Here is a 13,029-nt window from a genome sequence, read left to right as displayed (position 1 = left end):
TATATAGGAGGTATCTTTGGTTTAATCATTTCTCCAGTTTTAATACCTGAACTGGAGTTCAGTATCAGGACCAGACTCTTTCCTCTGCTGCGCTTTTGAGTATGCTGATTGGCCCTTGTTGATCACACCCTGGGTAATGTCTGTTCCTTGCTGACCTCTACCTTCCAGGATTAAGTACCTTTACATCTTTGAAGTTCTTGAAGCTGGGGCTTTTGGTTCTCTATGGCATCTCAAGACCACATTCTGGGGACATCGGACCCCATGAATTGTTATATTGGTCCAAGTGCTGCTATTCCATATTTATTGAATGCTGTTGCTCTCCAGTTCTTCCAAGAACCTGGGTCTTTCTGACTATCCTGGGGATTTCTCAGAGGAACCCTTGAGTCAGAAACCTGGCTATAGATTTCTCTGATTGTTGAATGGTAGTACTGAAAGGCTCCAGGTTTGTTTGCCTACTCTGATACTGTATTTGCTGGCATTCCTTTGCTATTGCCTATGGGCTTCTAGCTGACTTTTTATATAATTCTGGTCTGGAAGTAGTCACTTGTAGTTTCTCATTTTCTTTTTGGATTGGTGTAAATTTAAAGATTTTATTGGAGTTAGATGTATAGGAGTCCCTGAGGCTGGGGTGGAATCTGCCTCCGTTAAATCATCTATCTTCCCCAGAATTCAACTTTTTATAATAAATGATTATTTTTCTTTATAGACATTTATTTTTTCTTCAGTGAGATAATTGGAAGAGACTAAATATGTTGAGAACCAAATATTATCCCACAAAAGGAAGCTGACTACAAAACTTACACAGGAAATATCATTATTGATGTAGGAGTCATTTTTATCTTCCATCTGTACAGTCAGACTATTGACTTATTAGTCAATACCAAAATCAATATCAAATTAGAAAAAAATAAAAATGAGAAACCATATGGCATACAATTAAACAAACTTCAAGCGACCCATTTAAGCAAGCTATTGATGTTTTTAAAAATGGGAAATGGGTAAGAGAACAGACATTGATAAAGACTATCAATATTTCCTATTTCCTATGGAAGTCAACCAATGTAAATTGAAGAGAATAAAAATATTTAGAAATGACCTTGGCCAGGAAATGGTCTCTTTGCCAAGCAGAAAGATGCTTCAGGCTAAGGTAATACCAATTTAGAATATAAATTTGTTGGTATGTAAACTGGCAATCAGATCATCACAAAGATGAAACTAGGCCAATAAACAGATAAAAATAGAAAAAAATCAAGATTATCATAAACTTATTTTCTATAATAATGGTGGGAGCACTACATTTGAATTTCTAATATAATAATTTCTGATGTGTTTGCATGAAGAGATGCAGAGCACTAAGGAAAATAAAGATGACTCTAAATAAAGATGAACTAAATACAATTTATAGAGTAGAGTTCTCGGCTGAAGGTGATATAATTATGAGAACATTGAGGAATAGATTCTCATGATATTTGGAAAGGGTAGGAGATAAAACACTCTGGAAATAAAAACCAAATATGATTGCTACCCTCAAAAAATCAGTCCTGAAAATATAAATAACTTTCAATAGATAGAATGACTTTCCCCTATCTTGATGAGAATAACCCACAAGTTTTTTAAAGAATCCTTGATAAAGATATGAAAAATAGAACAGATAATTTCATAAATGATTTTTCACAATAGACCAGTAAATCAGTTAACAAATGTTTATTAACTGTCTACTGCATACTAGATACTGTGTTAAGTGCTAGTAATACAAAGAAAGGGAAAAGATGTTTCCTACCCTCAAGGAACTCACAATCTAATGAGGGATATAACCTGAAAACTGCTGACTTCAAACAAGATATGTTTGCCATAGATTGGTGCTATTCTACAAAGGGAAATTACTAGTTTTAAAGAGGGATTAAGAAAGGCTTTTTGATTTAGCTGAGACTTGAAGGAAGCCAGGGAGGCCAGGAGATGGAGTCAAGGAAGGAGAGAATTCCAAGTATAAAATCAGCCAGTGAAAATACTCACAGTTGGAACAGGGTATTTTGTGCAAGAAACAATAAGGAGGCCAGTGTCAATGGGTCATGTTGACTGAGAAGTGTAGATAATTCCAGAGACCATTGTGCTTATTGTTTGGAGACTATAAAAAAATTATTTGGTAGAGCAAACTATCATCTTAAAGGATCTCTTTCAACAAGATGTCTATTTTGCAAATGTTGAAATCATATAAGCTTCCTTGAAATAATTAGCAACAGAATTTTTTGTTTAATAGCTCTCATTAAAATATCTAGTGAGATAGAAGAGAAAATAAGTTCAAAGTGTTTGTCACAGACATGCAAAAATGTTCATTGCAAAGTCCAAATCAAAAAGAGATTCCTTATCTTTGGCAAAGTTCTGCAGCAGTTATTGTAGATAATATCTTACTAATTGCATCAATCTTCAGGGCATATGACAGAATTCATATATAAACTCTATTATAACTCAAAAGAATTTTATGTCATTATCTTCACAGGAAAAAAATGTATAAAAATGTGTATAAGAATTCCTTTTGTCTAGATTATGATATACATTTGAATGGAAAGTCACTAGAGCTGATCCATCCATTCATATAGTTGGATGGCATTTCACCCAGAACTCAGTCAAATCAACAGAGCACACTCAATGTTCAGGAATTTTTCCATATTCTAATCACAGAGTATAGATAAAGCCCTTAATCAGTTTGAAAGTATTTGTAGGACTTTTGACTTTTGAATGAAGACAGATGACTCCACACAGGACATATCTTGTGAAAAGAATCAGACAAAACTTCTCAATCTATGTAAAAAGAGCAGTTGTCCCATTGGTTAAACTCAATGTGATTGAAGGCTCCAAGTTGAGGAGATAAAGTTCTTAGTTAATCCCCTGTGAAAGAATCAGCCTGGACCAGTATAAACAAGAGAAAGGACATCTACTTGCAATTAGGGAAACACATTAAAAAATAAATATGGATAAAGATACAGGAGGATAGCCTGATATAAAATTAGCTGGTGAAAATACAGTTGGAAGAGAATATCTTGTGCAAGAAACAGCAAGGAGGCCAGTGTCATTGGGTCATGTTGACTGAGAAGCATAGATACCATTATGCTTATTGTTTGGAGACTATAAAAAATTATTTGGTAAAGCAAACTATCATCTTAAAGGATCTCTTTCAACAAGATGTCTATATTACAAATGCAAAAATCTGAAATGTAAATTAAAAAATAGAGACAGTTTAAAGAATTATGACCTTTAAGGGTGGACACTACAGAGATAATGATATCAACTTCCCAATAGTAAACAAAATCTTTCAGGAATAATACAATTTCCAAATAATCTTGTTACCTGAGAGTTTAGTTATAATTTGAACTGAAAGGACCCAGATGGCTGGAGGAGAAAGTGAGACCGGTGACTTAGCACAGCATCCCCTCACCCAAATCCAATTCACGTGTTTGTCATGGCATCACCTCCTTGATGTCATGATCTTCTAAGGACAAATAATAATAGCAACAAGTTATAATCTCAGTTTTAAGGGATAAGATGCAATTTGGGATGTTGGAAAGAAATTTTAGAGATCCTGAATTGGACAATTACTGCTTTTGTGACATTGAACAAGACATGTAACCTCCCAAGGCCTCAATTTCTTCATCTGTGAATAAGAGAGAGATGTGTTTTGATTTCAAGTCTTCTGACTCCAGTGCCAATTGTTTAAGTCCCTGACCTTAGGAAGCTTAATATTTACATCATATTGAGCTAATTAGACTGGGGGAAATGAGTCCTCACTAAGTTCATTACTCTATGTGTAAATGTTTTGACATTGGATATGACAACACTTTTTGATACTATTAGAACTGGTTCAAGAGATTTAATGAATTCTTGGTCTTTGCTTATTATTTATTCTTGGTCTTTTGCATATTTATTTAAAGTTTTCTAATTTCATTTTTGGCTTCATTTTAAAAATTGAATATCTGTTTTGAAGGCTACGTTAAAGGTATTTTCTTTAAATAACTGTTGCCTATTACACAAGCTTTAATAATCATCCTCCTTTTTCTTATCTCTCTTATTTTTTCAGCCCATGCATTGGATGGTGTCAGACTTTGTGGATACTTTGTTTATTCATTTAATGACCGAACTGCTCCCAAGTTTGGCCTCTACCATTATGCTGCAAATCAGTTTGAACCAAAACCTTCTATGAATCATTACAGGAAAATTATTGACAACAATGGTTTTCCTGGACCTGAAACTCTGAGAAGATTTTGTCCAGAAGAATTCATCCTGTGCACTGAGTGTAATTTTTTCCAGACTCGAAAGTCTTTATTAGTCTTTATAGTTTTTCTATTTTTTGCCTTTATTGCCACTATTTCCCTAATTTTTTATTACTCTAGGAGAAGTTAAAGGAAAGAGGTCTGAACTTTTCTTTTCCCAGTTATCCTTTTGTTAGTTCTGAAGAAATTATGCACAGTATTTGCTGTTATATATTGTGAAACTGTAGCTTTCACACATAACTTTTCCAATACAGCATCCTTTTTGTACTGTGTAATGAAAATTTTAAAACATATGAACAACTTTTTTCCTTTGGATAAAATCTGAAATGTAAATAAAAAAAGAGACAACTAAAATCAAAAGAAATTTTTTTAAATGCCCAAATTAGGTGAAAGCATAAATAACAACATGCTTTCAGCAATAGAATATAGCTTTTCTTTGGAAACATTGTATCCATCATCCCTATTCCTATTTCTAGTAGATGAAAAGTTAGAAGTATTTAGATTAAAAAGTTGGGACCAAATCACTTGACCCTAGCTCAATACCACATTACAGCATGGCAAGGACCTCTTGACTGATCTGAAAATTTTCCATGAAAAGAATTGATGAAAAAATATAGGACATTGGGGAAATTCAAAGTACCTAAAATTTTGAAAGGCATGAAGTATATCCAGAAGTGCTACTGGAACAAAGCTGATGTTTGTTGTATTGAATATAATCCTGTCTTAACCTGCTTTTATAAGGAAGGTACACGTAACAATAGTCTATCAGACATTGGCTTTAAGTTTGGTGTTCTCAGTAAATAATCTATAATGCATTTCTTGTATTTACATCATGCATTCAGGCCTTGAAATGTGGGTTTATTGTGCTTGCAAGGAGGAAGAATGTGAAGATTATTCCATGTTTCAAAGAGCAACTCAGAATGAGCTTTGTGAAGGGGCCATAACTTGGATTTTTAGTGTAAATATTTAATTAACAACACATAACTAAATTGGTCTGATCTTTTAAGACACTGAAAAATTGAACACAAAGATCTTGAGAGATATAGACAGATATAAATATCTATAGATATCTATGTATGTATATATTAAAGATATATAATGCATATTATATATCATCTATTATGTTTTCACTGCTAATCATATGAGATTTATCTTTAATTATTTGTTGGTTTTTGACAAAGGAAACTCAGCAAATCCTAGAGATGAATTTGAACTTATCTCCATCTTTTAGTATCTTCAAAGCAGAACATTTTAATGTTATTACTACTTCATAGGAAAACAATGGAATATCTTATTTAAACTGTTTTGTACCATGTCTAGTCTTTTATATGTCACCTGAGCTATCCATGTTTGTATTCTATTAAGAAAAGTTCTAATGAATATTATTTGGCTTTCGGAAAACATCCACTGAAGATGTCAGGAAGAAGAGGAAATTGAGAAGAAACAACTATAGAAGTTGACTTTTGATACTGAAAAGCATATGGCAATATTTTAAAATGTTTTCCTTGGGTTTCAGTGTTAGGGAACCTAGATATTTAAGAATATTTTTTTTTAGGTTTTTGCAAGGCAATGGGGTCATGTGGCTTGCCCAAGGCCACATGGCTAGGTAATTATTAAGTGTCTGAGGTCAGATTGGAACTCAGGTACTCCTGACTCCAGGGCTGGTGCTCTAACCATTGTGCCACCTAGCTGCCCCTAAATTTAAGAATTCTTTTTAAAGGTCCTTGAAATCTATTCTTTGTAGATTGGTAAACACAAGGATAAAAATTAATGTCCTAATTCTTTTTTTTTTGTAAGGCAAATGGGGTTAAGTGGCTTGCCCAAGGCCACACAGCTAGGTAATTATTAAGTGTCTGAGACCGGATTTGAACCCAGGTACTCCTGACTCCAGGGTGGGTGCTTTATCTACTATGCCACCTAGCCATCCCTTGTCCTAATTCTTAAAAAGATTATTCAGAATCAGAGAAAGAATTAAATTTTCAGTTCATTATCATTTTTCCTTCTCCTCCCCTAATAGGTAAAATTATTCTTTTATTTATTTTAGCATAAATCATAAGTAGAATGGCCTGAAGATATATTTTACTTGAATTGCATTGTTATTAAAGGGTATGCACAAGTAAGTAAGATCACAGTTTTTGCCCCTTCCCCCTATATTTTTGTCCTTTCACTTCCATTTAATATAAAAAAATTATTCTGATTAAGGGATGCATGGAATTTAAAAAATCAGACTCTACAGAAATGGTCATAAAATATGATTTGGTCTCCTAATTCCTTCCTGTTCTTCCAGTGCATTTCCCTCATAAAGCTTTCCTTTATTTCCATGGTCATAACCTCATGATCTATCACTTTATTGATTCTAAGGCATCCCCTCCCCAACCTTCCATAAATAGCAGCCTACTAGTTCTCAATTCTGAGTATCCCCCACCATCTGTTTTCTTTACTTATTTGTGAAAATGGTATTCTGCATATTTCACACATTATAAATTTGTTGTATTACCAAAACTGGCCCATCACCACTGCTCAGCAATGTCTGTTCTACACTAAGTTTTTTTTTTTATTTCCCACAATAACTGATAAAACTTTTCCTTTCTCAAATACCCAACTGTATTCCTACCCCAATACTTGAAACATATATCTAACTACCCACTTTTTTAAAAAAAGTTTGGGGTCATCCTACTTGAGTTTCTTCAGCCTCTTCACTTTTCAAAACATCTCAGCATCACCATTCATGCCCTCCTTCTTTCCTCTTGTCTAAGAGGAAAAAAATCTTTCCTCTACTTTCTGAAGTTTTATTCAGATCTTTTCCTATGCCCCTTTAGAATCAATATTGAGTGAATCATTCTCGTTTTTTTGGCAAGTCAGTGGGGTTAAGAGTGACTTGCCCAAGGTCACACGCAGCTAGGTAATTATTAGGTGTCTGCGGCTGGATTTGAACTCAGGTCCTCTTGACTCCAGGGTCAGTGCTCAAACCACTGCACCACCTCACTGCCTGGAATCATTCTCTTGATTCATTTTTTCTCTATTGGATGACTTTTCTCTAGCCGCCTACAAACATGTTCAGCTCATCCTAATCTTAAAAAAGTTTTTCTTCGCCCCCCTTTACCACCTAGCTTCCCCATCTTTTTCCTTTCCTTTTGGTTTTTTCAAGACAAGACTTGTCCAAGATCATACAACTAGATAATTATTAAGTGTCTGAGGTGGGATTTGAACTCAGGTCCTCCTTACTCCAGGGCTAGTGGTTTATTTACCACGCCACCTATTACCTGTTTTCCTTCACTTCTTGAAAGCTTTTCTGTTCTTTCAACTTTCTTACCATTCACTCTTTCCTCATTCTGTTCCAATATATGACTTCTGACCCTACCCCCTACTGAGATTATTCTTCCAAAGGTCCCCATAGAATACTTTTTTATCAAATCCGTAGTGTTTTTCTTAGGTCTTCTACTCTTTAATCTTTCTGTAATTTTTTTTAACATTGTTAATTACTACTCTTTCTTGACACTATCTCTTCCTTAATAAGAGAATTATTTAGCATCCAGAATCAGAATCCAATAGCTTCCAAGACATTACCCTTTCCTAGTTCTCCTACACCTAGAAAGCTCCTTTAGTCTCTTTTCCCAGTCTTTCATGTACATGTCCTAGTGCTTCAGGCAAACTGGAATATTCACTATTCCTCATTCAGGATACTCATTTTTTTGTTTCCATGTCTTTATTCACATGTTCTTTATGTCAGGAATGTCTTCTTTTCTTATTTGTTAAAATACCTCCTTTTTTTGAAAGCATAACTCAAAGACTACCTCCTCCATGAAGCTTTCCTTTCCAAGCCTTTCTCTGTCATTAATGCTGTTTCTACTTCAGACTACCCACAGCACTTTGAACAACTCTTATACACTTATATTTTGTAGATTTTTGTGGCTGTGTCATATTCCCCTTAGAGTAAAAATTCTGTGAGTGAAGGGATTTTCTTATCAAACCTTTGCATCTCTTTGTTAGTAACAGCACAGTACTCTGGAAATGCTTAAAGTCTATTTGTTGAAATGAGATTAGAGGTGGTATTTGTATATGGGAAATGAATATTCAAAAAATATGGAAATGTAATTATAGTTTCTTTAAGGGGAAAAAAACAAAAACCTTATATTAACTAACCTATTACTTATTAGTTTCAGAATTACATTAGCTCCCTTTTGTGCTAATGAAATACAGTATACATTGATAATGAAAAATCAGAATATGTTTAGAACAGATTAGTATTTGACTTCATTTTGTTGTAAAAGTTGTGTTATTATTGCCCCTTTCTTCCCATATGTTCTAGCTGAACCCATTATACAAGATTCACCTTGGATATTCAGGAAAATAATGTTGAGCATTGACAAAAGAATTGTAATAAGTCACCAAGTCACCTCTTTATTCTTACTTTATATCTACCAATGCTAGTCTCCAAATTCCTTACCAATAAATTTAGCTATGTGGAATAAGAAGAGCATTATTAAGCAGAGGAGGGGAGGAACATGAAATCTAAGTGTGCTAAGCTATGACTGGGAGGTCAAAATTCAGGGAAAAGAAAGGCAATAGTTTTTAAAGTCAAAAAGAAAGGTCAAAGTGCTGAAAGAAAAATCAGTTTAAATATATTGACTGACAGGGTCTGGATAAGATGCTAGGTTTCATTGCTTAAGGACATAACACAAGTGATGAAATAAGAGATCTATTAAATTATTGAAATCTCAGTCATAACCAAAACATCATGTGAATTTTGTGGTTCTGCAGGGAAAATAATTCTAAGATCATTTATTGCCTCTGGGAGTTAAGAGGACTACTGTCCTTATGAAGGCAGTTCAAAGCAGAGAAGACAAATTCATAGTAACTCACACCAGGGACCAAAGTAATTCTCCATTTCTGCCTGTTGATTATTGGGATTAATTTGGTGAGTACTACTATACAAACCCAATTCTTCAAGCTATTCATATACATATACATATATATATATATATATATATATATATATCTCAAACCAAATGTTTTAGGAACTTCTGCTAGATAATAACATTTTATACAAAAGTAAACAATTTCTTTAAAAATAAAATATATTTCAAATTTTTATAAGTACTCAAAGTCTGAGACTATGAAACAGTGAAAAGTTGATAGTAGTTACCACTGACCATATCTGATGAGAAAGTATTAACTTCTGTCCAAAGTTGTAGAAACTGATTTATATAAAACTGACCAATTAGATTCAATAAGTGAGGCCATTATGAATGTCATATACTCATAATTACTTCCTATCACAGAACTCAATTACAAGAAAGAAAAACAATGAAATACAGAATAATTTTTTGTATGTACATGGTAGTTATGGGAAAACTTTATCTGGTAATATACCTCATCAGTACATTTAGACACCAAGAAATTAAAAATGGAGAGTTGATATGTAACAAGTCAAAGTTCTAAAAATGATGTAAAATGAAAATTTTAAAAATAATACATTACATAGACAAAGAATTATCTCTCTCTCTCTCTCTATCAATTACTAGAAAGATATGATAATACATCTTATATCACTCTTACTACAATAAAATGTAAGCTCCTTGAGGACAAGGATATTTTGTCATTTTATCCCCAACAGTATAATATTTAGAATATGGGCATTTAGTGAATATCCGTTTCCTGGTTCCAGCAAGTCAGTGGTCACTGAGTTTTTCTCTGCCTGAACCTGAGTTTTCAATAAATTTTCTAATATTCACATGAATCCATGATCTCATTAATTTGGATAGTCCCTCCAGCTTTATCAACTGAAACCCATTCATAGGTTTCTCATTAACTCTTCTTGTCCTCTCAGAAGTTTACTGAGGGGTCTGCGCAATATAGTAGGAGCCTTCCCGGCTTTCACTTGAAATCCTCAGATACTAGTGGAGTTCACAAATTGTCCACCTGTCATTTATTGTTGTTGTTGTTGTTGTTTGTCCTTCCTTCTTGAAGAAGACCATGATATCAGGGAAGTGACCATGACAAGCGTGTGAATAGGATTTGAGGGAGGGGGTTCTGTGCTAAGTCACCAGCCCCACTTTCTCCTCCAGAGTCACCTGACAGGGTGCAGTGGATAGAGTACGATCCTGGAGTCAGAAGGACCTGAGGTCAAATCCAGCCTCAGACACTTAATAATTACCTAGCTGTGTGACCTTGGGCAAGTCATTTAACCCCACTGCCTTGCAAAAACCAAAAAAAATAAAGTCACCGGAGTCTGGTGAGCAGATATTAATCTGGATGACTAGAGACAGCTCTGGATGTGATCAGGGTTATGACTTGCCCATGGTCACACAGCTTGTCAAGTATCTGAGGCTGGATTTGAACCCAGGTCCCCCTGACTCCAGGGCTGGTATTCTATCCACTGTACCACCTAGCTGCCCCTGTCATTTAAATATCTAGGTAAAAAATTCACTTCTGCCCCCTAACTTATTTTTTACTTCTGAGAAGCTTCTCTTTTCTTCCCTTTCTTACTTCCTTTTTCTCAACTGCTACTAAACTGACTTTTGAAGTTTCTGTCATGGGTTTATGCATATTTTTCTGTCCCTACCTCTTTCCCTCTTTGTTCATATTAAGCCCATATGCTTAGTGTGAACTTCCCCCACTTTGCCACCTTTAAATGTCATCTGCTTGACATCAGTGTTTGCTTTTTCTTTGTATCTCAGCATCCAGCAAAGTGTCTTAAACAGAGTGAGTTCTTATACTCATTGATGAATTAATTGATTGAATTCTACCTATTGAAATTCTGCCCTACAAGACCCAGTTCAGGTGTCACATCCAGGGTGAGTTCCCTGACTTTTCCTTCCCTGAGCCCCCCTTTCCCTTATATTCCCATATTCAGAAATCAGCTCCCTCAGATCTCTTAAATGTCTCTTCTTGGGCTCTTCTGCAAGAAGAACATTTTAATATTTGCCTACATTTTATTTATTGAATAGTGAATTTCCTGAGGGAAGGGATTACAATCCTTGTATTCCCAGGTGCCTAGCATATTGTAGATACTTAAATATTATATTAAATTGAAATCTTTGACTAGATTTCAAGGTCTTTTGGCTGGAGAGTAACCACTCTACAGAGTAACCCCTTATTTAAATTTCTGAAGTGTTTGTATAATTTACAGGTTTTTCATGTTTCATTTTGTTTCCGGAAACATATACTCAGCACCCTTTCTAAGTCTCTCCATAGAGGGAGAGGCATTTAAATAGAGAAAATAAGGTACCGATGACAAAGAAAAGCAAGAGAATATCCAGCTTCTCCATTGGTCAAAGCAGGAGAGTTCTTCATTAATAGAGACCCAGCACTCATTTTTGAGTCTTAACCTTGACATCGGAAGTGTGACTAGACAACCACTTGCATACTGAATTTGTGAACTGTCTCACTCTAGTCCTTTTATAACAATCACTCTTGCCCAGCTCATTTCATTCATTAGTAATTAAGAAAATTAAATATATAATTTTACTACTGAGAGACACTTGCAGGGGTAGGGACAAATGTGATCTTCCCTGAAGTTCAGTCCTTCCTTCCTTCCTTCCTTCCTTCCTTCCTTCCTTCCTTCCTTCCTTCCTTCCTTCCTTCCTTCCTTCCTCCCATTGGCTAATAATGATCTCAGACCTGGGAAGACCTAGCTTTTAAGAGGCCACTGCATCTAGGGTCGTCTCCAGTTATCCTGATCCATATCTGGTCACTGGACCAAGATGGTTCCAGACTTTGCACACTATCTCCCCACTGAAATCCAGTTCACTTGCAAGTGCTGATATCAGTCTTCTTCAAGAACAAAGGGCAAACAGCAATCAATCATTAATAAAAATAACCTTGTCTAGACTAGATTTTCTGCAAACATTGGATTGAGGGACTCTTTAAGAAAGTCTGCCAGAAGAGATTTCCAACTCTGTTTTTTTGAAAGAGTCAACATCAAAAATATCACCTTTAAAACTTGTAAGGTCATTAATTAGTAGGTAAATAACTGAAAATTCATAAGACTAACCCATTTTTGCATTAAAGAAAAACTATGGGTATTATTTGTGGAGAAAGTCTTTGATATGTCTTTCAATACTGCATTTTATACATTAAATGTAATTTTGACAAATATTGATTTTCCATGTTTATATAGGAATATCTGTGGAAGTGTTTTTCACCTCAGAGAAATATTTAATCAAACATTTGCATTTCTTTATATGAGATAGTAGTGTAGTACAGGGCACAAATTCAATTCAAACTATTTTTAGATGTTTTGGGGTACCGACTCTCTCTCTCTCTCTCTCTCTCTCTCTCTCTCTCTCTCTCTCTCTCTATATATATATATATATATATATATATATATGTATATGTAAAACTCAAAGTTTTGACTCACATCCCAGGTTGTTATTAGATGCTGAGCCTGAAAAATCTGAAGGCCACATTATTATGCCTATGACACAAAAGATGTAGAGTCAGCTTTTAAAAATTTAAATTAGGTGAAATTATTGACTTCTTGTTAAGTGGCCCATAGACCTCAAGTGTCATATTCATTGGAAACTGATAACAGTGATTAAAATAAAGCAGAACACCAACATAGAATTAGCAAGCCAAGGAGAGAGAGAATAGGGGAAGGAGTTCTAGACAATATGAGGAAATTGAATTATATTTTGTTTTTTATTTCTTCCTCTTTTTTTCCCTGCTATATTTGCATCCTATCAACAGACTCCACTGATACAAACCCAATCCTATAAGAAAAACAAAAACAATATTGTTCCAAAGTCCTTTCGGGTTTAAG

The 13,029-nt window shown here is 34.6% G+C and overlaps 1 protein-coding gene across 1 annotated transcript in view; it reads left to right on the top strand.

Moving 5' to 3' along the window:
- Positions 1-12,597, top strand: part of KL (klotho) — a 67,483-nt gene extending 54,886 nt beyond the window's left edge. Inside the window, exon 5 of the mRNA XM_074216058.1 lies at positions 4,073-12,597. Coding sequence (XP_074072159.1) covers positions 4,073-4,395 — 323 coding nt within the window. The 3' untranslated portion in view covers positions 4,396-12,597. The remainder of the gene's footprint in view (positions 1-4,072) is intronic.
- Positions 12,598-13,029: the final 432 nt, after the last annotated feature.

The sequence above is a fragment of the Macrotis lagotis genome, chromosome 1, assembly GCF_037893015.1.
Source record: "Macrotis lagotis isolate mMagLag1 chromosome 1, bilby.v1.9.chrom.fasta, whole genome shotgun sequence".
Classification (NCBI taxonomy): Eukaryota; Metazoa; Chordata; class Mammalia; order Peramelemorphia; family Peramelidae; genus Macrotis; species Macrotis lagotis.
The sequence above is the reverse complement of the archived record's forward strand: the minus strand, read 5'-3'. Positions and strand labels throughout refer to the sequence as shown.